The sequence below is a fragment of the Notolabrus celidotus genome, unplaced genomic scaffold (genome assembly GCF_009762535.1).
Source record: "Notolabrus celidotus isolate fNotCel1 unplaced genomic scaffold, fNotCel1.pri scaffold_194_arrow_ctg1, whole genome shotgun sequence".
NCBI classification, from domain to species: domain Eukaryota; kingdom Metazoa; phylum Chordata; class Actinopteri; order Labriformes; family Labridae; genus Notolabrus; species Notolabrus celidotus.
In genome coordinates, this window is record NW_023260051.1 from 43038 (window position 1) to 70537 (window position 27500).

Here is a 27500-nt window from a genome sequence, read left to right on the forward strand (position 1 = left end):
AAAATAGTCTGAACACTTTTAAAAGGTCATTGTGTGAAAATAACTGGAATAATAAAGAGTTAGGATTCTTTTGTTAACCTGCATGTTTTTATTAACCTTGATATCTGAGGATGAAATAAAGGAGTGAAATAAGTCCTACATCGTGCTCTCATCCTCTCAGGGTGTTTACATGTGACTCTGATCTAACCCTGAGCTGTGTTCACTGAGAGCAGAAACCGGTCTGCAGACTTCAAGGGGAGCAGGATCTCTTCAGGACCGTTCTCCTGTGGACTAAACAGAGAGTGTGGAGAGTCTGAGTCGTCTGTTCTTCCTGATGCTGCAGAGAGAAAGTTATAAACCTTCAGTCAACAGCTTCCAAAGAGTCTTTGTCTGAAACAATCAGAGTCTGAGGTGATGATGTAAGAGGGTGAAAGTGTCCCGACAGGTGGCAGGTGACAGGTGACAGGTGACAGGTGGCAGGTGACAGGTGACAGGTGACAGGTGTACACAGAGACGTCACAGTCTCAGGTTTTGTTAAGAATCACAGAGCGTGGCTGAGCTTTGGCGAGCAGACTGAGACGAGCAGCTTCACCTGTGAACACTTCCTCCTGAGCGGAGAGAGAGGATTAACTCAGAACAACACGACTGAGGCTCAAATAAACACCGTCTGAGGGACGCAGGCGGACCTGAGGCCAGGAGGACCTGAGCCAGGCGGACCTGAGCCAGGCGGACCTAAGTGCCTCGGGCCGCCGTCTGAACGTGGGAGTTCACCTTCAGCAGAGACGGAAGCAGTCAGAGGTTTACTCCCAGATCTCTACAGACCTGGAACATGTTAGTCCTGCAGTCTGAGGTGTGTCCTGTGCTTGTCTTCTCTCAGACTCTGCTTTAACACAGTCTCCTGCAGGTGTTCTTTAATCACAGCAGGTGCTCAGGTGTCATATTCAGAGATTAAACTTGATTTTCTTCTTTTCAATTTAAAGATTTTTATTTAACATTTAATCAGCTGATGTCACTGACACTGTTCATCCTTCAGAGGTATTCCTATCTGATGCATTTAAATGATAAATATTTCTACAGATATTATAAAGTAAGGATCAGAGCTTTGGGTGATTGGCTCACACTGAGGATCACAAAGACAGAGAGCGTCTGAAACAAGTGAAGGACTGTTAGAGACACAAACTGAAGTGACTTAAATTAAACACAGTGATTGAATCTCATTGAGCTGATTTAATGTGACTCTGATGAACACTGTGATGATGAAACATCATGCACACGTCCTGCAGAAACTGTTTGAGCAGCTCGGAGCATCGGCAGGTTTGAACCTCGCTCTCATTTCATATTGTGATCATTGTGCAGCCTCCTGCACCGTGCAGGCTTTAGTTTGATCGACTGAGAGGCTGTTTGTTTTTAAACTCTTCATTTTAAAGTCTTAATCAGGAGGTGTCAGCTTAAAGGTGGTGATCCTGCAGTGTGAGAGTGACTCTGTGTCGTACCTGCAGCAGCAGCTCTCCCTCAGAGAGGCCGGCGGTGTCGGCGGTGTTCCCGTTCTGTCCGTTCCCTCCAGGAAACATCCGGATGGCGTTCCCGTTCTTCATGGTGGCTGTAGAGAAACAGAGGAGGAGGTCAGCAGTGATTAAAACATCTTTAAGAGGTTGAGAGTTATGTCTTTAAGCTCGAGTGTCTTTGTCTGAAGTGGTCCGAGCTCCTGTGAGGAACTTTCTGTGTGTTTTGGCGCCCCCTGTGGACAAAGTGAAACCTCTGATCTCTCTGATCTGGACATGTGTATGAAGAGCTTCCTGACAGAGAGATCTAAACATGATGTCTGATAACACATGTCTCAGCATACAGGCGCTGCTCTGGTCCCCTTCAGGTCCCCTTCAGGTCCCCTTCAGGTCCCCTTCAGGGCCCCTACATAAGGAGCGTCCTGCAGACTGTGAGCTTTAACTCGCCGCAGACGCTCTTCATGGCGCTGGATTTAAAAGTCAGTGAAAGAAATGAACGTGAGGTAAGAGGTGAGAGACGGAGAGCTGTGATAAAGGTCTGAGGACTCATGTGTCCCCTCACAGCTCAGTCTGTGAACACACACATCATGTGATCCTCCTCACCTCTGTGTTTCATCACCTCTGAACCTGAATCCCAGAGACTCCTTGAGCTGGTCTCAGAGCTGCTGGGCGTCTGAAGCATACCAAAGAGAACAAAGCCTGTTCAGACGAACACTTCCAGGTACGGACTGAAACCTCAACAACGACTCTATTGTTGTTTAGTGAGAGCGCTGTGTGAGGTACCTTTGTTCCAGTGGACCTCAGAGAGACGTTAAATTACTGAAACCTCTCAGGACGTGTTTGGCACATCAAACCTCCTGACATCTACTCGCCCTCTCTGTTTGTTCTGGCTTCACCTTTGCAACTCTTGGCAGAGCCGTAAGCTTTCTTAATCTTCATCATCACTCCTCCAGTGCTGCGCCGTGTCATGTCATGTTGCCTTAAAGCTGCTAGAAGAGTCGTGCCATTGTTCTAAAAGATGTAAGCATGGGAAAGACGGCGTGTGAGTACGGTGGAGCGTGCTCGCTCTGCACACGCTCAGTCTGAATCAAACTTTAAGAAAAGTCACAGAGCTGAAACTCCAACTCTGAGCAGGCTGCAGATCAACGACCAGAGACGTGTACTCACGTCTCTGCAGCGCGGTGTGTGTGACATCATGCTGCAGGTCCCTAAATACTCCCAGAGCAGAGCAGGATCAGTTACATCACCATCACAGTCTCTGAGTCTCTTTGCAGCTCTCTGTTTCTTAGCATGTCTGAGAAGTCACGTGTGTCTCTTTGTGGACGTTTATCTGTTTTATCCTCAAATTAAACTCCAACAAGACGACTTCACCACCTGAGCATGCACCACCTGAGCATGCACCAACTGAGCATGCACCACCTGAGCATGCACCACCTGAGCATGCACCACCTGAGCATGCACCACCTGAGCATGCACCACCTGAGCATGCACCACCTGAGCATGCACCACCTGAGCATGAAACACCTGAGCATGAACCACCTGAGCATGAACCACCTGAGCATGAACCACCTGAGCATGAACCACCTGAGCATGAACCACCTGAGCATGAACCACCTGAGCATGCACCACCTGAGCATGCACCACCTGAGCATGCACCGTCTCTTTTTAAGGATCCTAAAAGTGTTTTGAAGTGTCTGAAGTCATTCTGATACTCTGGGTCCATCTTTAAACATGTTGTAGTTTTGTGTCTCTGTAGTTGTCCCGTGTCTCCTTGTCTGTATCTCTGTATCAGACTCTTCTTGAAGAGCTCTTTAAATAGTCGGAGTGTGAGCTCTGGATCAGAGAGGAGGAAACTCTGATCCAGCTCTAGTTTTTGGTTTCCCTCCAGAGGACGAGTTTTCTCTTCGCTGGGGTAACAGGCTGTGTATCTGCTCACACACACACACACACACACACACACACACACACACACACACACACACACACACACACACACACACACACACACTCTGCACACTGTTGCATGTGTCCCTGGGGGTTCTGTTTTAGAAGTTCTCGTTGAGTGTGGTTGTTGGCGGTTTCTTATCTGGACGACCACTACAGGAAGATCCTGGATGTGGCCTCTCCCAACCCGTCCGTCCTGTCACGCAACTTCTTTAAGAAGGAGAGGGGCCCCGACACACACACACACACACACACACACACACACACACACACACACACACACACACACACACACACACACACACACACACACACACACACACACACACACACACACACAAACACACAGCTCAGAGAGGAGGCAGACAGTGTTTACACAGACACACAGACCTGCACAGTCTGACAGACACACGTCAACACCGCGCTAAGAACACCAGCAGCCGTGCATACAACCATTACAGACCCAGAGACCAGGACGGCATGAACCACGAGATCCAGATACCAGCAACACGGGGAGAGGGTACAAGAACACATGAGTCATCGCCTCAGACAGACACAGACCATCATCTCTCTCTCTCTCTCTCTCTCTCTGTTTGTTTTTCTTCCCCGTGTGTTGGACTCGTCTTCACACCCTCCTTCCTGATCTCTCTCTCTCTCTCTAACAGCGGAAGCGTCCGTGGCCCAGCAGAGGTTTCGTGGCCCAGCAGAGGTTTCGTGGCCCAGCAGAGGTTTCGTGGCCCAGCAGAGGGTTGGTGTCGTGTGCAGCAGCTGGAGAGAACTGGGAAAGGATTACCACCAACATCAAACATGCTCAGCGCCTCCACAGAGACCAGGGAGCCCACATGTAAACCAACAACTGTTGCACAACATTTTCCATTACCGGGTTCACCGTCTGATTCCAGTATCCTGATCGATCTGATTCAAGGCTTAAAACTCCTCGTCTGATCTCTGAGATCAAAACTTAAAGTTCCTCTGAGCCGGACAGATCCAGGGACATGAAGACCTGAAGGATGAGGACAGCTGCTCCTCACATCAGCCTCAAACAAACACGCGACTGGACGACAGGAGTCAGTCCAGCTGCAGGTCTACACTGACCTGCAGGAAGTCTGAGCCTGGTTTATAGAGCTGCAGGTCTACACTGACCTGCAGGAAGTCTGAGCCTGGTTTATAGAGCTGCAGGTCTACACTGACCTGCAGGAGGTCTGAGCCTGGTTTATAGAGCTGCAGGTCTACACTGACCTGCAGGAGGTCTGAGCCAGGTTTATAAAGCTGCAGATCTACACTGACCTGCAGGAGGTCTACACTGACCTGCAGGAGGTCTGAGCCGGGTTTATAAAGCTGCAGGTCTACACTGACCTGCAGGAGGTCTGAGCCTGGTTTATAGATCTGCAGGTCTACACTGACCTGCAGGAGGTCTACACTGACCTGCAGGAGGTCTGAGCCAGGTTTATAAAGCTGCAGATCTACACTGACCTGCAGGAGGTCTACACTGACCTGCAGGAGGTCTGAGCCAGGTTTATAGAGCTGCAGGTTTCTTGGTGAGAGCTGGACTTCTCTATCTGAACATGCAGTCAGTCAGGAGGGTCTGCCTTCAGATACACCAGGAACTGATCCGCTTTAAGACCTCAGCCCAGATCCAGACCGTCCTTCCTGAGCTCAGGGGTTAAGATCCTGATCTCCTGAACCTGATGTAACAGGATTAAGAGAGGAGGGTCTCTCAGCTGCACATCAGAGTCAGTCTGAAGATCTGGTGTACTCGAGACCTCCTCTCTTCCACTCCACCACCAGGAGGCGCTGCTGCAGTTCTCTGTGAAGACCCTGTTTGTGAGTCAGTCTGAGGAGGTCTAAGTCCTGAACCCTGCTCCCCCCTGACCCTGTAGAGGAGAAGCTGCTGGCTCAGAAGAAAGAATGTAAACTGTGAAGAGAACAATACGTGAGTCTTTACTGAGCCGCTCTCTCAGACAAACATTCACCCTGAAGACTTCCTCCTGTAGTCCTCTAACTGAGGTGAAACCTGAGACCCAGAGAGGCCACATCAGACCGTGGCTCCCGGTCTCTGAAGAGGGGCCATTAAGGGATTGTAGAGACGCAGAGCGAGGAGTCACTCCAGGCGAACATCCTCGTCATTCAGAGAGGCGCAGCGTTTAAAGGATTTGGATTCTTTTCATCATGAAGCAATTAAATGAGACTCAAAGAGCCGAGACCGGGGGGGGGGGGGAGACCTGCACCAGATCCCGTCAGACAGCTTCGGGAAGCAGGTTACCAAGAACTGTTCAGAGGTTCAGGGTTTGATCTGAGAGGACCCAGACGAGGAGAAAGAATACAGAACTCTGAGCTGGACTAGCAGATCCTATAGTCTCCTTTAGACCCTGAGCTCTGAACTGGACTAACAGATCCTACACAGTCTCCTTTAGACCCTGAGCTCTTAGACTCTGTGAGACTCTCTGGGACTCTCTGAGACTCTGTGAGACTCTCTGGGACTCTCTGAGACTCTGTGAGACTCTGTGGGACTCTCTGGGACTCTCTGGGATTCTGTGAGACTCTCTGGGACTCTCTGAGACTCTCTGAGACTCTCTGGGACTCTCTGAGACTCTCTGGGACTCTCTGAGATTCTCTGGGACTCTCTGAGACCGGGTAGAAAGATCAGAAAGAGGAAATGCTGTCACGGTCTGGCCTCCTGCCCGGTTCAGGGAGAGTCTGAAGCATGCCGGCGATACTCGAGGGAATATTATCTTGATTTGAAAACATTTAGTTCCAGTAGATCCTGAGCAGAGATCTGGGTTCTCACGCAGACCTGCAGGGACGGGCAGAGCTGGAAATCAGCGAGCCAATGAGCCGGGTCAGTCGGTGCACAGGTTCCGCCCCCCCATCAGTCCTCTGATTAAAGTCCTCGCTCACTTCCACGGCTTCAGGGGAAGGAAGCTGTTTTAGTTTTAATCTTATTTATTCTAACATTTAAGTTCAGATTTATTCCTTTTTATAGTAAATATATTTATAGACAGTCAATATATTTATAGACAGTAAATATATTTATAGATGTTAAATATATTTATAGATGTTAAATATATTTATAGATGTTAAATATATTTATAGATGTTAAATATATTTATAGACAGTAAATATATTTATAGATGTTAAATATATTTATAGACAGTAAATATATTTATAGACAGTCAATATATTTATAGACAGTAAATATATTTATAGACAGTCAATATATTTATAGATGTTAAATATATTTATAGACAGTAAATATATTTATAGACAGTCAATATATTTATAGATGTTAAATATATTTATAGACAGTAAATATATTTAAAGACAGTAAATATATTTATAGACAGTAAATATATTTATAGACAGTAAATATATTTATAGACAGTAAATATATATTATTATCATTGTTTTTATTTAATTTAATTTAATATTATTTAACTTATTTTATTTATTTGAATTAGTTTATTTTATTGTCTTTTATTTTTATGATGTTGTATTTGCACTCGTTCTGAACGTAACACTGTTTTTGAAGTGTTGCATGTTCCTCTGCAGACTGTTTCCTGATCTGACACAGAGGGTCTCTAAAGGACCAACAACACACTCTGATATGTGTGATCGTCCCCGTGCAGAGAGAGAGACAGACAGACAGACAGAGAGGGACAGACAGAGACAGAGAGGGACAGACAGAGAGAGAGAGAGACAGAGAGAGAGGGACAGACAGAGACAGACAGACAGACAGAGAGAGAGAGAGAGAGAGAGAGAGAGAGACAGAGACAGACAGAGACAGAGAGACAGACAGAGAGACAGAGAGAGAGAGAGACAGACAGAGAGACAGACAGAGAGAGACAGAGAGAGACAGAGAGAGAGAGAGAGAGAGACTGAGCGGTCTCTGTTTATCACTCTGTGTTCAGTCTGCAGAGAGCCTGGAGCGGCCCTGCAGGTCTGTTAAGGTCTGTTTGTTTGCTGCAGGACAAAAACCCCGGGAGCAGACCAGATCAAATAAACCCTGATTAAGAAGCATTCAGGGACGGGGTCTGTGCTGCTGCTGGTAGTGATGGTGCTGCTGCTGGTAGTGATGGTGCTGCTGCTGGTAGTGATGGTGCTGCTGCTGGTAGTGATGGTGCTGCTGCTGGTAGTGATGGTGCTGCTGCTGGTAGTGATGGTGGTGGTGATGGTGGTGGTGATGGAGTCTGGCTGCATCTGCTCTTCTAATCTTCACTCTGAGTTATTTTTGGTGTCCTCAGATCTTTTAATGTCGCTGGATGTGGACAGAAGAAGAATCAAAGCTAAATCCAGGTCTCTGTGTTAGGCGTGCCTCGCTGCAGAGATCATATCAGAGTCCAGGCGGACTGCCAACACACACACACACACACACACACACACACACACACACACACACACACACACACACACACACACACACACACACACACACACACACACACACACACACACACACACACACACACACACACACACACACACACACACACACACAACTTCATGTTAGACTGATTCAACTCTTCATGGAGTCCACCTTTGGTTCTACATGTGTTAACTCCTGAACGTAGAATCACTGCGTCTGGATGTCCTGAGAGGTCAGGTCCTGGTCCTGGGAGGTTCTGAGAGGTCAGGTCCTGGTCCTGAGAGGTCCAGAGAGGTCCTGTCAGGACCTGAGAGGTCCTCTTTGCTTCAGTGAAACTCTGCAGCTATGAAACGATGGCAGCAGCTTCTCCTCCTTTCTCGTGTTGGCTCAGAGAGGACTGACAGAAGTCTGCAGGACATCTGAGAGGGTTTAAGAGCGGCTCAGTTACCCCTCACATTACCAGAGCTCTCAGGCCAAACATGGTCTGAGGCCAGGAGCAGAAGAATCTGCTGGACGGGTTTGAATCCTGAGTCTGGATCACACGAAGCTCTCTCTGTAGATGCAGATCTCTGAAGACGTTTGAAATCTGGAAATACACGTCCACGCAATCAACACTGAGGGACCCGTTCTGTCCTGGACTGGACTCTGTTTATACTCTCACATTCCTTCCAGAGCCGGCGGCCCGAATCAGAGGCTGAAATAAAAGTAATAATACATCAAGTGAGTCTGAGAGCAGCTGATTCTGCTTCAGCACATAAACAAACAACGGCATTCTGGAGGACTGTGAATGTCACAGAGAGCCTCGGTGGGCCAGCTCGGCTCGGGCCCACAGAGAGGAGCACAGAGGGTTTGGGTACGAGGGGGGACGCAGCGCTGCGGTCTGAAGGCTGGAGGACTCACAACAAACCTTCCAGAGAGTGGAGATGGAAAAAATGAAAACATGATTCAATCTGTCTCCCAGCGGTCGCTCGCATTCTCACGACATACTGAAAGACGAGTCCGGACTCCAGAGCCAACAGGCAGCTCCTGTCCCCCTAAGCCCAGTCCTGCTCCCAGTCCTGCTCCCACCGTACAAAGCCAGCAGGTGGTCTCTGCTCACACACATCAGGGTCCAGAGCCAGCAGGTGGTCTCTGCTCACACACATCAGGGTCCAGAGCCAGCAGGTGGTCTCTGCTCACACACATCAGGGTCCAGAGCCTGCAGGTGGTCTCTGCTCGCACACATCAGGGTTCAGAGCCAGCAGGTGGTCTCTGCTCACACACATCAGGGTTCAGAGCCAGCAGGTGGTCTCTGCTCACACACATCAGGGTCCAGAGCCTGCAGGTGGTCTCTGCTCGCACACATCAGGGTTCAGAGCCAGCAGGTGGTCTCTGCTCACACACATCAGGGTTCAGAGCCTGCAGGTGATCTATCAGGATCCAGTCCCCCTCCTGACCGGGCTTCCCCTCCACCCTCTCCCTCCTTTGAGCTGTGTTCAGGACTTCAGACGCCCCCCTACCTCTCTCTCCTCCTCCTCCTCCTGCGCTCATGTGAACTGGTTTCTGCGTACACGGTTCAGAGATCCCAAATACCGAGTGAGATGAAATTACAGCGCAGCGCTCGGTGTTACCACATCAACCCTGATTGCTAACAGGCCCTGGATGTTTTCAATGAGCTTGGAGAGCCTGAGCACATTTTTCTCCAGTTTCTAACAGCGTCACACAAATATGTCAGCAGCAGAGAGCCACAAGCCTTCAGAGCATCCAGCTCTGCCTCGTAAAGTCACGCTATGAGGCCGACGGTCCGGCTCGCCCCAGGAAGGAGATCTGCTGTTTGAAGGCAGCCACAAATATCTGTCTCTGTTATCAGCTCTTTAAATCTGAGGCCTCGCTGCTGTTTGTTCCTCTCTCTCTCTCTTTCTCTTACCTCGCACTTTATGGGATCTTTATCTCCCAGGCATGTCCCCACACGAGCGCCCATCCCAGGCTGCTGTTTTGACTGGGATAACCCCGGAGAGGCCGCAGAGTGAGCTCGCTGCAACAAACTCCAGTGTTTAGAAATCTATTGTTGAGCAGCCGTCATCCGTCTTAACATGCAAATGAATCCAGTCCAACTTCCTGTCTCTGAAACTGGGTCAGTTTATTCACTCTGCAGGGTTCCTCCTCATGAGGACCATCAGAGCTACACGGCCTCTGATCCAGTCTGACTCTGTCCTGACATCCTGAGTCCAGCGTGACCGGTCTCTCAGAGTGTTGGGGTCTAATAACACACACCTTAAAGCACTTTAAAGGTGTGTGTTAGTGAGGAACGCTGCTCGTGTTATGAGTCTATCAGCTGATGATGGAGGTGCACAGAGACCGACTCTGTCTCAGCATGAGATTATGTCACGTCCAGGTCGGACTCACGACCCCTCAGATACCCCTTTATGACCAACGCGGACCTGGTTCTAGTTCCGGGCTGGTGCTCGCTGGTTTGGAGCTGGTTGAACTCGTGAACCAACTCGGCACCAGTTTGTTTTTCACCCGCTCGACCCCGTGGAAGAGGCACGTCAGGACGCCACTTCTGTGACCGCTTTTCCCAGCAGCGCCAGAGTGAACTTTCCCTCACAACAACAATGATGGCGGACAACGTAGCGTGCTAGCTGGTGTTGCTCCTGGCTTTAGAGCTTCTCCAGCATTACCAACACTTCTGTGCTACTCATCATGCTTTACATGGATGGAGACTTCACCCCTCGCCCCTGATGTAAGCGGCAGCTAAGAGTTGGTGCCGCTCTGGAACCTGTGTCCGAAACGGCGCTGAAACTGCCTCAGTGGAAAAGGGGTAAGGGAGCTTTGACTCCACCCCCCCATGGTTGCTCTTCCTGCCCATCAGACCGACTAGTGAGGAGGAAAAGTGAGAGAAGAACAGAGAGAGAGTCTGATGAAGGTGTTAGAGGACAGAGACAGACTCTCCTCCCCCCCTCTCATGAGAGAGGAGAGTCTGTAGAGTCCTCGTCGTACAGTTTATCACTCTTTAGATACAAACACATGAAAGCTTGACCTCTAGCTCTCCTCCTCAGTCTCTCCATCACTTCCTCTGCAGCACTCAGTGTCTTCACCTCCACCTGTTCCTCAGCAGCATGCACTCGCTCCTGATCATGCAGTCTGACGCTGCAGAGGACCATCGAACATCTGCTGCTCAGAGTCAGCCCTCTGTGATGAAATGTTCAGGTGTCTCCATCCTTCTGACGCCTCACTCTCTGGACGTCCTCTGGCCTATAACACTGAGATCAGCGTCTCTGTGCCAACGGACCAATCAGAGCTCTCCTCAGTCGCTCTGCAGCAGCTGGATGACGTGCCGCTGACACAGAGACAAATGAAGTGTTGAAAACAGAGAGAGTTTCATGAAATATAAAACTCAGCTCATTAATAACTTCACTGGTGTTTAGACAGGAGTTACAACAGAACCTGGTCTGAGACGGATCCAGGACGGTCAGAGAGGAGGTTCCAGGAAACCCTGCGTTCATGCCAGAGAAGTCACGATTCAGATTAAAGTTTCAACAACTGTGTTTCTAAAAACCTCCATGTTTGAATTATCCCTTTGATTTAAAGGTTCATGGATTCAAATCTCACAGAGAGGGTTTCAGTCCAGGTGTGGACACCTCTGCTGACACAAACAGGAGAGTGAGTGTTTGAGGGATTGGAGTGTCTGTGCCTTTAACTGTCCCGCTGCAGGTATTGGTGCTGCTAAAGGGGAGCAACTGAGCAGGTGGATCAGGCGTCACATGTCAGGAGGGACATGGTGACAGCCTGTCTGTGTGAAAGTGTTCTCTGAGAGCGTTCACAGGTGTTGATTTAATCCACACCCTAATCCACTTTCCTTCAGTGGTTTAACCTGAGGCCTCCTTACCTGAGCGGCTCTGGTCTAACTCAGACCTTAGAACGGTCCTGGAGCTCAAACACGGCTGCAGGACGACCCCCCTTTGCAGGATTCACTTTAATACTCTACAGAGACCGACCCTCCTTTAAATAAAGAGAGCAGATTAATGTGAGAGTACAGAGACACGTCAGAGCGTCTGCATCAGAGGAAACACCGACCTGAGCTCAGCGTGGGACCAACACCAACATCGTAAACTTTAAATGTGTCATCATAAAGATTTGATGTTTGTTTGCAGACCGAGCTCTGAGACTGAGAGAGGGACACAGCAGAGCATTCAGAGCCGGTTTGATCCAGGACATGGATCATTAAGATCCTCCTCACATGACAGCCCACACTAACAGGACCTCCTCTGACACCGGCTCCAAGGGAGAGGACCGAGGTTCGGGGAACAGGATGGATCAGATGCTTCTGGTCTAACACGTCTAAGGTGATCCGTCCCACCAGACCACAAACCCACCTCAGAGACGTCTCTGTCCTTAAAGGAGCTGCTGTGAGACGGACTGTTTGAGGAAGTCTGTGAATCGACCTGCTGCTGCTGCACAAAGACAGAATCTATGTCCACCATCTCTCAGTGAACGTTTAGAGACCGCTCTGACCTTCATACAGGGACGACTTAAAGCTGAGTGGATTCAAACTGAAGGGTCAGAGGTTCACCGGATTTAAGGATTCAAATTGATTGACGATTCAGACTGACGGGGAAGGAAACACGTCTGATCCTGAGCTTCATATAGAGGGAGGTGACGTCTGTCAGTGAAGGTCAGAGGTGCCTCTGTGGTCAAACTTCCACAAACACTCACCTCAGTCAGTGTGAGAACAGCCGAGCGTTCAGGAGCACGTCTGATATCAGTCCTCAGATCAGTCCTCACATGATGCTGCAGACCGGACAGAGTTCATGTGTCTGACTGCAGCTCTGTGAAACACTCAGACATATTTATGAACGGGGAAAGGGTTCTGTGTTCTGTGTTTACTGCATCGTTATTCGGTTTCATCTGAGGTCAAACTTTAAAATCATCTCTCTCCTGACCTCAGAGCAGACACGCTCTGAGGAGACTGAAGGAGACTGAAGGAGATCTCAGGGACAGAGCTCCTGAAGGTTTCTAGAAATGCTCAGGAGTGTGAAGGAAGTTAAAGACTCCCACATTCATTCAGTCTTTCAATAGATGAACAAGCAAACAGATTATAAGAGCAGGTTATTAAATCCTAAATCCACATGAAGTGAGCTGACTTTATGAATCAGTGAAGATGAAACTAACTTCACGTGTCTTCACCCGTCCGTGTTACTCGTCCGTTCATACCTGAGGCTCACGCTGCAGACGACTCAGCTGACAGACGACAGAGGTCAAGCTGCTGCTGTGACTTACTGACTCAGTTATGATCAGTAACTCGTCTGACAGAACTGATCTCAGGTTTAAACCCTCTCTGATGCATTCAGGGCCAGCGTGTAAAAACAGGCTCTGCACCTGAGGACTCTGTGGAGGGATGACTGCAGCGTGTCTTTACACAGTGAAAGGAGTTAAAGTGTGTTTATATTTATTTAAAGCTGGTGATGTCAGGGTTCACGTTCAGGCTCAGCCCAGCAGAGCGGCCCGTCCTCCCAGGTCCCATCCTAACAGGTCTGCTGGGTTAGGACTCAGATGTAAGTCAGTGTGTCTCACAGGCCGCTCAGCGCCCTGAAGAAGAACCAGAACGCTCCGAAGACAAGACACATAAATCCTCAACCCACATCAGGGACGCCCGAGGCAACAAGGCAACGAGGCAATGAGGCAACAAGGCAACGAGGCAACGAGGCAACGAGGTAACAAGGCAACAAGGCAACGAGGCAACAAGGCAATGAGGCAACGAGGCAACGAGGCAACAAGGCATTGAGGCAACAAGGCAACGAGGCAACAAGGCAATGAGGCAACGAGGCAACGAGGCAACAAGGCAACGAGGCAACGAGGTAACAAGGCAACAAGGCAACGAGGCAACTTACTCAGCAACTCTGAGGTGTCTGCCAACACCTCTGTGGATACGTCTGTTTGACTCAAAGAGAACTACCATCTGTGTGTGTGTGTGTGTGTGTGTGTGTGTGTGTGTGTGTGTGTGTGTGCATGCGTGTGTGCGTGTGTGTTTGTGTGTGTGTGTGTGCGTGTGCGTGCGTGTGTGTATGTGTGTGTGTGCGTGTGTGTGATTCACATTCATTGAGTCACACGCGGCTCATCAGGTTTGTGAAGCGGTCCTGGCAGACCTGGGTCTCCTGGTTCTCGTTGCTCACACAGGGTGGAGTAAGGTTACAAACACGAGGATGTGTTGTTTCCTAAAACCAGATTCCTGCATGCCTCTCATTCCTGACACCAGAGAACAAAAGTTACTGTTCCACTTTCAGCTGGCTGCTCGTCCTGCTTTCACTGCAACTCACTCACGCTGTTTACATATCTGTGTTCAAGCGGTCCGGACCTGCAGGTCTGAGACCAGGGCGCACAGAGACTCAGATCCTCCAGCTCTTCTGTGTTCAAGCAGTCCGGACCTGCAGGTCTGAGACCAGGGCGCACAGAGACTCAGATCTTCCAGCTCTCTGTGCTCTGACTGTGTGTGTCTGCAGACTGTGTGTGTCTGCAGACTGTGTGTCTGCAGACTGTGTGTGTCTGCGCAGACTGTGTGTGTGTCTGCAGACTGTGTGTGTGTCTGCAGACTGTGTGTGTGTCTGCAGACTGTGTGTCTGCAGACTATGTGTGTCTGCAGACTGTGTGTGTGTCTGCAGAATGTGTGTGTCTGCAGACTGTGTGTGTGTCTGCAGACTGTGTGACGTGTGTACGTTAAAGACTCAGAGCTCAGGACGGTGATCAGGCTGATGTGTTCTAACACGTGTCCCGGGTACAGTCCTGACTCACTCTGAGCTGCAGACTCCTGAACTGGAGGTGGACTGACGGTCTGTATTTGGAGCTCACCTCTGAAGTAGCTCTTGACCCTCAGGTATCCCACGCTGAGGCGAAGCACTGACAGCTTGTCCAGGCGAGACCGGACCTCCTCTGGAAAGGGCAGGAGGTCCGTGAGCCGGTCCAGCTCCCCATTCAGCCGGTCCCTGTGGCGCTTGGAAGGGTTGGACTTGACGACCTCGGTGCCGTCAGAAACCTTCTTCCTGTGGAGGTAAAGAAAGACGGTTATCAACGCTGCAGAAGAGCGCTGTGATGAAGATCAGGGACCAGGTCTCTCTAACCGGCCCTGCAGGATTAGGACTTGTGTTATCAGGTGCAGAGTGAGACCTGATAATTAAAGATGAGTAACTTTGTAAATCCTCCTCAGAGCTTCAAACACTCAGAGGAGGAGAGGCAGCTGTGGACGTGACTCAGAACCTGAGCAGCTCACGTGAGTCACCCCACATCCGCTCCTGTGACGGGACCAGGACCACCTCAGGGCCGCCTCAGAGCTTTTTATTGAGTGCCAGCAGGACCAGGATTATGTGATCCTGGTTGAAGAACAAATACAGCATCCCCTCAAAGTGAGGAACAAACAACAGCATCACGTTTCAGAGACGCCCGGCATGAGACAGACAGAGACAGCTCGGGTCTCTGTCGTAGCTCCTCGCTGGTCGGGCTACAGAAACCGGGATCTGTTTAGACCTGCACAGAGAGTTTGAGACCTGAGCTGCATCAGAGATCTTAGAGGATCAGCTGTGAGACAGTTAAAGCTGGACCAGAGCTGAGTCTGACTCTACAAACCCAGCTGATGAGTCCGTCCCTCAGCATGGGTCTGGATTTAGGTTTGAATACCTCCAATAAGACAAACATGGACATGGTCTCAGGGACGTCAGCCTCGGGTTTCTGAAGCTGTGAACGATGACTAAACCCACCAGGACTCAGGATCTCTCTAAACCACTAACAGCTCTGCAGGTTCGACTGGGACAGGGACAGCCTCCTGACATGATCAGCTGCTGAACATCCTGGACTCTGCTGGACTGAAGGAGGAGCCGTCATAAAGGTCTCCTCTGGACACACCTGATCCACCTGACTCCAGCAGCTGGACACTAACTTCCTCTCTGTGATCTTCAGGTTTGGATCCAGAGACAGAGACAGAGACAGAGACAGAGACAGAGACAGAGACAGGGGTCTGTTTGGTCCAGCTCTTTGTTTTTCCTGAAGTGAACAATCATACGAAACATCGACCCCTCGCCGTGACTCACCCCTCACCATGACTCAGCCCTGGACCTGGACTCGTGTCCTCTCTCAGGATGGAAACCCGTCTCTAACCCTGACAGCAGCTTTATTTACTCGGCTTGACTTTCACTTTAGGTGCAGCAGGGATTCAGACCACCCGTGCTTAAGTGCAAAAACACAAACTCACGACATGGCTGGCTGGAGATCCACGTCGTTACTCCCAAATCAGACACACATGCTGCAGGAGGGAGGAGAGGAGAGCGGGTCAGGGACGAGGGGGACGAGGGGACAACTCAACGCCTCTGTGCTGCAACTCTTCATAAACAACACGTCCTGACGTTTAGAAAACAAAGACTGCATGTGTTTAACATTCTGAAGAAACAATCAGTCACAGAATCTGTCTTTGAGCTAACGGGACTTTTCTCCTTCAGCGTTTACCAAAGTTCTGTTTGTCTGTCGTCATTAGAGATTTACAGATTCTTATCTCTGACTGAAGTCTGCTCCACTTTTTAAAATACAACCAACTTAAAGAGTTCAGTCAGAGAGTAGGAAAGATATGTAAAGGTAAAGTTAGCATGAGCCGGGTCACACGTCAAAGCTGTCGCCATATTGGTAGTGGCATTCTGTAAAGCTGCACACACACATGTAGGAGGAAACACGCCTCACGACTGATGTTATATGACCACACCAGTCTTAACTCAGAGCTTCCACCTGTATGATACTAATGTTTAAGTCTTTACAGTGTTAACGCCAGGGGTCCTTTAAAACCAGAGCCAAGCACCAGGGTCCAGCCATTACACAAGCTGGACCAGAAGTCTTGCAAATAATCGTCAAATTAACTAATCACTCCATGAAAGAGAGGCTGGTGCAAAACGTCACATGTCCAGGGAACCTCCTGGAAAACCCCGATCCAACAAATTCAACCTGAGCATGCCCACTACACATAAACAACAACAAACATGGTGTCCCGCTGTGACTGAGAGGAGATCAAGAAGAACGTTTGATTAGAAGAATCTAGAATGAACAAACATCTGATATCAGCAAGTCCATCCTCAGAGAGAACAAACAAGGAGGAATGGAAAGTCTGGCTTCAGATCTTGACCCGGGTCCAATGCGTGTGGTGTTTCTGAGCGCGCTCAGTAGAAGACCTACAAAATAAAATCAGCAACATGAAAGTGGCTTTGAGCAACAAGCACCGCCCCCAACGTGGTCCAGGTGGAGGACCACAGTCTGTCCCCCCGTTGGAGGATGAGGACTTGTTAACAGAGTGGTTTGGGAAGGATTCACTTCACGGTGTTGCTGGTAGGTTCCCTCAGAATGATGTGGCGTCTCCTAAATCTAAATCTGATGTATATTTCAACATCGTCAGACTTTTCCAAAGGATTCATTCAATCCCTAAATATCTGTGTCTTCATATTTGGTCTTAAAGGGTAACACATAAACACGATGTCCTCCGTCCTTTAAACAGACTAACAGGTGAGGTCATCCTGCTGTTAGACCCTGTAATGGTGGGGTCTACCTCCATTAAATGTGATGCTGTGTTGGGGCGTTAACCTGGACTCATGCAGACCGCTAATCCATTTATTCACTATTAGTACAAACGGCCCGTTTTCATGGCTGATGTCTGGACGTGCAGACGGGTCCTGGTCTTCTGTTAAAGGGGGTCATTTAAAAACTCATTTTGTGAAGCTCACAGCCTGACATGTTTTAAGACGAGTCAGTCTTCTTAAAACTCCTGATTCAACAGAGCAGCTCTGTGGACAGCCTCTCTCCCACACTTTAAATAAACTGGTTGTCTCAGCTCGTGTCAGCTTCACTCGACGGTTCAGAGAAAGACTGATCCAGAGAAAAGGTAGAAGGAAGAAGGAAGAAGGAATGAAGGTCTTAAAAGTGAATGTGGGCCGCTCCTGCCTGTGCCAACAATGTGCCAGCACAGAGACAGACTCTCGGTTTAATTGTGGCGCTGCACATTTATGAGGTTAGTAGGAGTGTATTTACTGAAACTCTGGTTACTGGGAGCCATAAAGTTTCCTCCTCTGAGAGTCTGCAGGGAACGTGGCCTGAACTCCAGCGGACCGGACCTTCTGAGAAACAGAGCGGGGCTGAGCTCACTCTCTAGAAATGCCAAAGGGAGACAAACGGCAGCATTCAAAGCTTTTCTTCTACCTAGATTTGTTCTGGATCACGGGTTGGAGCAGCAGACATCAGGAGGAAGGGCAGAGTTGTACCTCTCCATGAGTTCAGTCTGCTTCTCTACAGAGCAGGACAGCAGCAGTCTGAACACCTCAGCTCCGTCACAGAGGACCGAGCTCCCTGAAGATTGACACAGATCTGTTAGCAGAGAGCCGGCCGAGCGTCTGCCAGATCCAGAGCCATGACTCACGGCTTCACAAGCACGAAGGAGCGTGATTCCTACACACACGTTTGGCTGCACACACATTTGGAAGTAGGGAAGTTTACAAAAGCAGACTCCTGCCGACAAAGAGGTTTCCATGAGAGAGCGGAAAATAAGAGACTCGCACTGCAGAGCATGTGTTCGACATAAACGTGCAAAAATAAAGAGGATGATGGGACAAAGGGAAAGCAGTTCTACTTCTCAACAGGACCAGCAAGTTTCACTGAGAGAGTCCTGAGATCCTGACCTCAGACTCTGAGACAGTCTGAGACAGTCTGAGCTGAGAGGACAAACACCAAGACGTCCATCACTTCAAAACAACAGCAGCATGAACGCTTCACCAAACACAGACGTCACTGACATACAGGCTTTACTCTGAGCATCAGAACTACAGAGGAGGCAGAGACCAGGACAGTATCCAGAGTCACTCAGAGACGGGTCAGGGGGACACTCAGGACTGGATCAGGGGGACACTCAGGGCTGGATCAGGGGGACACTCAGGACTGGGTCAGGGGAATACTCAGGGCCAGATAAGGGGGTAACTCAGGGCTGGATCAGGGGGACACTCAGGGCCAGATCAGGGGGACACTCAGGGCAGGATCAGAGGGACACTAAGGGCCAGATCAGGGAAACACTAAGGGCCAGATCAGGGGGACACTCAGGGCAGGATCAGGGGGACACTAAGGGCCAGATCAGGGGGACACTAAGGGCCAGATCAGGGGGACACTAAGGGCCAGATCAGGGAAACACTAAGGGCCAGATCAGGGGGACACTCAGGGCAGGATCAGGGGGCCACTAAGGGCCAGATCAGGGAAACACTAAGGGCCAGATCAGGGGGACACTCAGGGCAGGATCAGGGGGACACTAAGGGCCAGATCAGGGGGACACTAAGGGCCAGATCAGGGGGACACTAAGGGCCAGATCAGGGAAACACTAAGGGCCAGATCAGGGGGACACTCAGGGCAGGATCAGGGGGACACTAAGGGCCAGATCAGGGAAACACTAAGGGCCAGATCAGGGGGACACTCAGGGCAGGATCAGGGGGACACTAAGGGCCAGATCAGGGCGACACTCAGGGCAGGATCAGGGGTTTCTGTGACAATGAAAGTTTCTGTGGAGGGTTTGTTTTGTTTGTTGTTTGGGTCCAGGTCCAGGTTAATGAGCCTTCTGGTCTGGGTCCAGGTCCAGGTTAATGAACCTTCAGACTAGACGTATTGCTCTTTGCTTGTCACACAGACATGTTTCCTGACATGTCGGCGCTGCTCGGTGATGAAAGGTGTCTAACTGCTGTTTGTGAGCGACTCACTTTGAAAAGGAAACAAAGCTCAGGAGAACAAAGAGAGACTTTGTTTTTCACCCCGAGTGTTTTGGCGCTCGACCAAACCTTCCGTCTACCGAGAGTTTCTCACAACCCTGCAGATCAGCGCTCACACACACCGCTCACACACACCGCTCACACACACCGCTCACACACACCGCTCACACACACCGCTCACACACATTATCCTCCCTCATTAAAGATACCTCTGCTGCCTGTAATAATGCAGAGTCACACTATAAAGTGTACCATTTATAATCCACTTACACACACACACACACACACACACACACACACACACACACACACACTATAATTAACCCAAATGTTCCTCACAGCCTGTAAAGAGCTGCTACTGTTGGAGCGTGTCTCTGAGGAGAGCTAAGTAAAGATGGAGTGTGGTCCAGTGTTCCTCATGTTCACATGAAGTCAGCAGAGAGACTGGAGCCCCGTCACAGAGTCATGGTCACCAGCAGAGAGGAGCTGTAGAGGAACGGGAGAGTAACCCGAGGAGAACAAAGATACTCATGAAGCTGGGATGTGAGGAGGAGGATCATGAGGATCAAGTTAGAACAGAATGAAGCAGCTTCATGTTGTGATCAGAGACTCTCAGATTCAACGTCCAGGAGGCTGCGAGCTGAGCTGCTGCTGACGTCAGCTCGGCTTCTTTCAGGAGATAAACTCTGGAATATAATCTGAGTCTCTTCCCTTCAAAACAAGAAGCACGAAACAGTGAAGAGCTCCATGAAGCTGTTAGAGGTCATCAATCTGTCTATCCATGTTCCTCATTGAACACTGCAGGGTATCGAGGGCTGCGAGCTGAGCTGCCAAATCACAACAAACGTTATCTCAGACTCTTTTACAAACAGAGCAGGTCTAGACCGGACTCTATGTCAAATCCAACACCAAGACCGGATAAGACTCAGTCTGACCCCACCTTAATCCACCATGAGCATTACACCTCGCAGTATTTAGCTAGATACAGTGGAGAGGACAAACTTCCTTTAACAGGCAGAAACCTCCAGCAGGACCAGACTCATGTTAGACAGCCGTCTGCCTGGACCTCAGCTGGTTTCTGGGTCAGGATTCCTTCAGTCCACAACATTTTTACAAGAAGCCAGCGTATCCAGAGAGCTCTCCGCTCCAACACAAACAGATCCAGTGGAAAAACACTAAATACAGAACTTTGGGGTCAAAAGTCAGACTCTGCGTCTCTGTGAGGGAAACAGGAAGTTTGATCCGGGCTGCAGCTCACTTAGAATCAATACAGATCAACAACGATCCCCTCCAGAGGACAACAGGAGGACATGTTTACTCCTCTTCTAGGGTTAGCTGCTGTTTCTCTTTACATTCACTCTTCATCAGCTGCAGTCTGCAGAGGGAGGGGGGCTGTACTCAACAGGATGTAAACATATACATTCATAGTTTCTGTAGGGGGACAGGTCTTAGTGATCTCTAACTGTGACCCTCCTGCAGACAGACTGAACCTCGATGTAAACCGGAGGTCTGTCGTTTATGAAAACTCGCAGCTTGAATATATCATCTGGGTATTTTTAATAATATAGCTGTATGCATGGCAGAGGGAGGCTGGCGACACACACAGCAGGCATGTGGGTAATAAAAGAGGGAATTTGGATGGGCAGCTCTGCCTTGGAATGCCCCTGTGTGGTGACCACAGCTTTTTACAGTCAGGCTGAATGGTGCCTTTGTGCAGCTGTGCCCAGCTGGCCCTGCAGGAAACCTCAGCTCCCGCTCCACGGTCCAACTTCTGCAGGAACACAGACGTCTGCACACAGGCCACCTTCTTATTTTTGGAGTGACACTGGGAACAGCCTGAGAGCTCACGGCGTGCTCGCTCTGAGACGCAGCTCCGCTTTGAGAGCCAGCTCCGATCTGAGACGCAGCTCCGCTCTGAGACGCAACTCCGCCCTGAGACCCAGCTCCGCTCTGAGACGCAGCTCCGCTCTGAGACGCAGCTCCGCTCTGAGACGCAGCTCCGCTCTGAGACGCAGCTCCGCTTTGAGACCCAGCTCCGCTCTGAGACGCAGCTCCGCCCTGAGACGCAGCTCCGCTCTGAGACGCAGCTCCGCTCTGAGACCCAGCTCCGCTCTGAGACGCAGCTCCGCTCTGAGACGCAGCTCCGCTCTGAGACGCAACTCCGCTCTGAGACGCAGCTCCGCTCTGAGACCCAGCTCCGCTCTGAGACGCAGCTCCGCCCTGAGACGCAGCTCCGCTCTGAGACGCAACTCCGCCCTGAGACGCAGCTCCGCCCTGAGACGCAGCTCCGCTCTGAGACGCAGCTCCGCTCTGAGACCCAGCTCCGCTCTGAGACGCAGCTCCGCTCTGAGACGCAGCTCCGCTCTGAGACGCAACTCCGCTCTGAGACGCAGCTCCGCTCTGAGACCCAGCTCCGCTCTGAGACGCAGCTCCGCCCTGAGACGCAGCTCCGCTCTGAGACGCAACTCCGCCCTGAGACGCAGCTCCGCCCTGAGACGCAGCTCCGCTCTGAGACGCAGCTCCGCTCTGAGACGCAACTCCGCTCTGAGACGCAGCTCGGCTCTGAGACGCAGCTCCGCTCTGAGACCCAGCTCCGCTCTGAGACGCAACGATGTGATCAGTTATTGTGAAACCCTTCTATCAGTGATTTTTAAAGTTGTATAACAGGAACATGTTGTAACCACTTAAACAAACAAAGCGTCTCTTGGATGGAGTCTATTGTTAATCCAGTATTAACAGCTGATGGGTTCTAACAGGACCAAGACCTGGCTAATTGTCTGAGTCCTGACGGCGGCCGAAGCCTGGCAGGACAAAAAACGAGGCCTTTAATTGACACAAGCAGGGTGTAGCTGCACACTGAAGTGTCATAATTAAAGCTGAATTATCAAACAAGTTCACCTCACTACAACTCAGTTTCACAACAACACGACAACACAACAACACAACAACACAATGGGAAGGCATGAAGACGTCTAATTGGTGCATTGGCGCCTCTTCCTCCAAACGTTGAGCCTCGTAGTTTTAATGAAGAGGACCTCCAGAGAGACCTGCTCCCTCTCTCAGTCTGAGCTCTTTATATAAACACTGAGGCCGAGGTGAGGAACTGAGGCCGAGGTGAGGAACTGAGGCCGAGGTGAGGAACTGAGGCCGAGGTGAGGAACTGAAGACGAGGTGAGGAACTGAGGCCGAGGTGAGGAACTGAGGCCGAGGTGAGGAACTGAGGCCGAGGTGAGGAACTGAAGACGAGGTGAGGAACTGAAGACGAGGTGAGGAACTGAAGACGAGGTGAGGAACTGAGGCCGAGGTGAGGAACTGAGGCCGAGGTGAGGAACTGAGGCCGAGGTGAGGAACTGAGGCCGAGGTGAGGAACTGAAGACGAGGTGAGGAACTGAGGCCGAGGTGAGGAACTGAGGCCGAGGTGAGGAACTGAGGCCGAGGTGAGGAACTGAAGACGAGGTGAGGAACTGAAGACGAGGTGAGGAACTGAAGACGAGGTGAGGAACTGAGGCCGAGGTGAGGAACTGAAGACGAGGTGAGGAACTGAAGACGAGGTGAGGAACTGAGGCCGAGGTGAGGAACTGAAGACTGAGACAGTTGTTGTACCTCTACTCTGCTTCAGCATTATAACACCTCCAGAAGTTCCTAAAACTCTTCCTGTGTCTCTGCAGCTCTCAGTTTGTGTTAGCTGCTTCACTCCTCCTGCACATAATCAGCCTCTGTGTTTGAAACAGAGTAAAGTTAGTGTTTACACAACATGTCAGGCTCCAGCTGTGCCCAACATCCAGCTCTGTTTCTGGACAGTTGAATAAAACGTGAGACTGATCCATCAGTAACACGGTGGGAACACTGATCCATCAGTAACACAGTGGGAACACTGATCCTTCACTGTAGCTCAGACCTTCAGAGTCATCTCAGCTGGATTACTGTAACTCTCTCTTCACATGTCTCAGCAAAGCTTCCCTGAACCGCCACAGGTAGTCCAACATGCTGCTGCTAAGGTCTCATGTCACTCTGATCCTCATATCTTTGCTTCCAGTTAAATTTAGGATCCAGTTTAAAGTTCTTGTTTTATTCAGAGCGCTCAGTGGTCAGACTCCAGTCCACATCAGGGAGAGCTCAGAGAGAGAGAGCTCAGAGAAAGAGAGAGCTCAGAGAGAGAGAGCTCAGAGCAGAGAGAGCTCAGAGAGAGAGAGCTCAGAGAGAGAGAGAGCTCAGAGAAAGAGAGAGCTCAGAGAGAGAGAGCTCAGAGCAGAGAGAGGTCAGAGAAAGAGAGAGGTCAGAGAGAGAGAGCTCAGAGCAGAGAGAGCTCAGAGAGAGAGAGCTCAGAGAAAGAGAGAGCTCAGAGAGAGAGAGCTCAGAGAGAGAGCTCAGAGCAGAGAGAGCTCAGAGCAGAGAGAGCTCAGAGAGAGAGAGCTCAGAGCAGAGAGAGCTCAGAGAGAGAGAGCTCAGAGAGAGAGAGCTCAGAGAGAGAGAGCTCAGAGAGAGAGAGCTCAGAGAGAGAGAGAGAGAGAGCTCATAGCAGAGAGAGTTCAGAGAGAGAGCTCAGAGAGAGAGCTCAGAGAGAGAGAGAGAGCTCAGAGAGAGAGAGAGAGCAGAGAGAGCTCATAGCAGAGAGAGCTCAGAGAGAGAGAGAGAGCAGAGAGAGCTCAGAGAGCTCATAGCAGAGAGAGCTCAGAGAGAGCTCATAGCAGAGAGAGCTCGGAGAGAGCTCAGAGCAGAGAGAGCTCAGAGAGAGCTCATAGCAGAGAGAGCTCATAACAGAGAGAGCTCATAGCAGAGAGAGCTCAGAGAGAGAGCTCAGAGAGAGAGAGAGCTCAGAGCAGAGAGAGTTCAGAGAGAGAGCTCAGAGCAGAGAGAGCTCAGAGAGGGAGCTCAGAGAGAGAGAGAGAGCTCAGAGAGAGAGCTCAGAGAGATAGAGCTCAGAGAGAGAGCTCAGAGCAGAGAGAGCTCAGAGAGAGAGAGAGAGCTCAGAGAGAGAGAGCTCAGAGAGAGAGCTCAGAGAGAGAGAGAGAGCTCAGAGCAGCGAGAGCTCAGAGAGAGAGCTCAGAGCAGAGAGAGTTCAGAGAGAGAGAGCTCAGAGAGGGAGCTCAGAGAGAGAGAGAGAGCTCAGAGAGAGAGCTCAGAGAGATAGAGCTCAGAGAGAGAGCTCAGAGCAGAGAGAGCTCAGAGAGAGAGCTCAGAGAGATAGAGCTCAGAGAGAGAGCTCAGAGCAGAGAGAGCTCAGAGAGAGAGAGCTCAGAGAGAGAGCTCAGAGAGAGAGCTCAGAGCAGAGAGAGCTCAGAGAGAGAGCTCAGAGCAGAGAGAGTTCAGAGAGAGAGCTCAGAGAGAGAGAGAGCTCAGAGAGAGAGTTCAGAGAGAGAGCTCAGATAGAGAGAGAGAGAGAGAGCTCAGAGAGAGAGCTCAGAGAGAGCTCAGAGAGAGAGAGAGAGAGCTCAGAGGAGCAGAGAGGCAGCAGAGCCCTGAGACATGGAGCGAGAGGCCGTACAGTATCACATTACAATAACAGACTCTGAAAGCCCCGGAGCCCTGCCCCCCTTCCCTCACCCCCTCCCTCACCCCTCACCCCCTCCCTCACCCCCCTCCCTCACCCCCCTCCCTCACCCCCCTCCCTCCTCGGAGCATCGCGTGAGAGCTGCAGCCGACTCTCCAACTTGATTGTGATTAATGCGCGAGGGCAAGATATCCATGCCAGATCCGAGCTGCACATATTCTTAAGGTGGTCCAGCAACATGTGGGAGTCAGGACCAGAAGAGACCAGAAGAGACCAGAAGAGAGTGGAGAGCACAGTGCACACCTGACCTCGTGCACACCTCAGAGCTCTGCCTGGACTCCCTAAGCTTCACGCGCACAGGTCTGAGGTTCAGGTGAGAGGAGGCAGGCAGGACCAGCGCCACCTTAACTTCAGTTCCCTTCATATTTACACTGTCCAAGTTCTTCCTGCTGCAGAGACTCACTGAGAGGAGCTCAGGATCCAAGAGACCAGATCCTGTATCTAAACTCTGCACCCAATCCAACATGACTCATATATACATCTGATTAAACATGAGGAACTTTAAATCTTACACTTAATGATTGAATTCAAACACAGCAATGTGACCTACATCCTGTCTCTGTTTGCAGACATGTATGAGCCTTATTTACAAACAAACAAACAAACAAACAAACAAACAAACGAGTAAATAAATAAATCATCTGAAATATCTCCAGCTTGAATTTATCTCTGCTCTTTGTGAAGCTGGGAGCAGGACAGTGAGGATTTAAAGGAGGACTTTCTGATGTATGAATTATTGTAACCACTCCTGCTGTGTAGTTGTGCTAACATAAAGATATTAGTGAATATATTCCTCACATAGAAGATCAAGTTTAATTAAAAAATGAAGTTTTCCTGACAATAGGCAAAGCTCTAACAAAATAATATCAAGCTTTCTTCATGATATGAAGTTTTAATATATCATAATATCAGTTTCATTAAAGGAGAGTTTTAACTTAAACTTTATATTTAACTTAATTCTTAAAGTTTAGAGTGAATCAGTGAATAAACACAAACAGGCTGTCTGCGGGACAGAGAGAGGTACTGACTGCTCAGTGTTTCAGCTCTCTAATCTTTGCTTCCCTCTCTCACAGTAAAGCACATTTAAACTTCTCCACATGAACACATCACAGCTCTCATGATTATTAATATCCCAGCTCTTACTGTTTGAGCACAGGCTTCTTCCTCTTCTTGTTCGCGTAAGATCCTGGGTTTCCCAACATGGTGACACTTTGTGTTAACAGACTGTGTTCTGTGTCTCGTGTTTGAGCTCCTTATTCCCCCCTCGCGCAGCCTGTCTCCATGCAGTCAGTGACACAGTCTGTGATCCAGAGAGACTCAGACCCCCAGGAACCAGGAACCAGCCGGGGTCCGCGGAGGGTTGCAGCCGCGCGTAGAGCTCCTGTGCGCGGACACAGCTGCTGACCTTGGTCGGTGGAGCGCTGGAGCCTGGGTGGAGGTTGTAGCCTGGGTGGAGGTTGTAGCCTGGGTGGAGGAGGAGGGGGGTAGTAGCCTACAGGGTAACTTTAGAGAGGCAAGTGTCCCACCCCCAGTCTGTGGATCAGCAGCACAGCCGTGTTATTATGATTCAGAGTCACTCGAGTTTTCCTGCTCTCCCTGCACGGGGCGTTTTCAGGAAATGTGTGCTCGGTATGTTCAGCCTGTCAGAGTTTTAAGGTGGACTGGACTCAGCCTGCTGCTCCTCCGTGCAGAGGGAGTCCTCTCTGTTTCTGTCTTGGCTTACTTTTAAACAAATGTTCCCTGGTTGAGTTTTCTGACCACAGGAGGAGATATTACAACAAGAGTTTCCATAACAACTGTCATAATATCTGAAGCACATCCATCATCTGCTTTAACTCCCTGAAACTTTGTTTTTAAAGTTTAAACAATCCTGCTGCATGCTTTAGAAACCATACATTCAAACTACACAAAACAAAGCATGACACTTTGGAATAAACCAAACTACACAAAACAAAGCATGACACTTTGGAACAAACCAAACTACACAAAACAAAGCATGACACTTTGGAACAAACCAAACTACACAAAACAAAGCATGACACTTTGGAACAAACCAAACTACATAAAACAAAGCATGACACTTTGGAAAAAACCAAACTACACAAAACAAAGCATGACACTTTGGAATAAACCAAACTACACAAAACAAAGCATGACACTTTGGAATAAACCAAACTACACAAAACAAAGCATGACACTTTGGAACAAACCAAACTACACAAAACAAAGCATGACACTTTGGAATAAACCAAACTACATAAAACAAAGCATGACACTTTGGAATAAACCAAACTACATAAAACAAAGCATGACACTTTGGAATAAACCAAACTACACAAAACAAAGCATGACACTTTGGAATAAACCAAACTACACAAAACAAAGCATGACACTTTGGAACAAACCAAACTACATAAAAC

General features: G+C 49.7%; 1 protein-coding gene across 1 annotated transcript; it reads right to left on the reverse strand.

Annotated features, from left to right (window-relative positions):
- Positions 1–711: 711 nt before the first annotated feature.
- LOC117808977 (aryl hydrocarbon receptor-like) lies at positions 712–26786 on the reverse strand. Its single transcript, XM_034678636.1, has 4 exons — positions 26224–26786; positions 14614–14804; positions 1473–1579; positions 712–750 (listed from the first exon to the last, which is right to left on the reverse strand). The coding sequence occupies exons 1-4, from the start codon at positions 26280–26282 to the stop codon at positions 712–714; spliced, it is 396 nt and encodes a 131-aa protein (XP_034534527.1). The 5' UTR covers positions 26283–26786.
- Between the last annotated feature and the right edge of the window lie 714 nt (positions 26787–27500).

What these genes read in the sequence shown, in the direction of transcription:
- LOC117808977 (XM_034678636.1), bottom strand. Translation starts at nt 26,282, where the DNA reads ATGTTGGGAAACCCAGGATCTTACGCGAACAAGAAGAGGAAGAAGCCT. An exon ending in AAGAAGCCTGTGCTCAAACA is followed by an intron (nt 14,805 to 26,223) that starts GTAAGAGCTGGG and finishes TTACCTCCACAG; the next exon opens with GAAGAAGGTTTCTGACGGCA. An exon ending in GGTCAAGAGCTACTTCAGAG is followed by an intron (nt 1,580 to 14,613) that starts GTGAGCTCCAAA and finishes GTTTCTCTACAG; the next exon opens with CCACCATGAAGAACGGGAAC.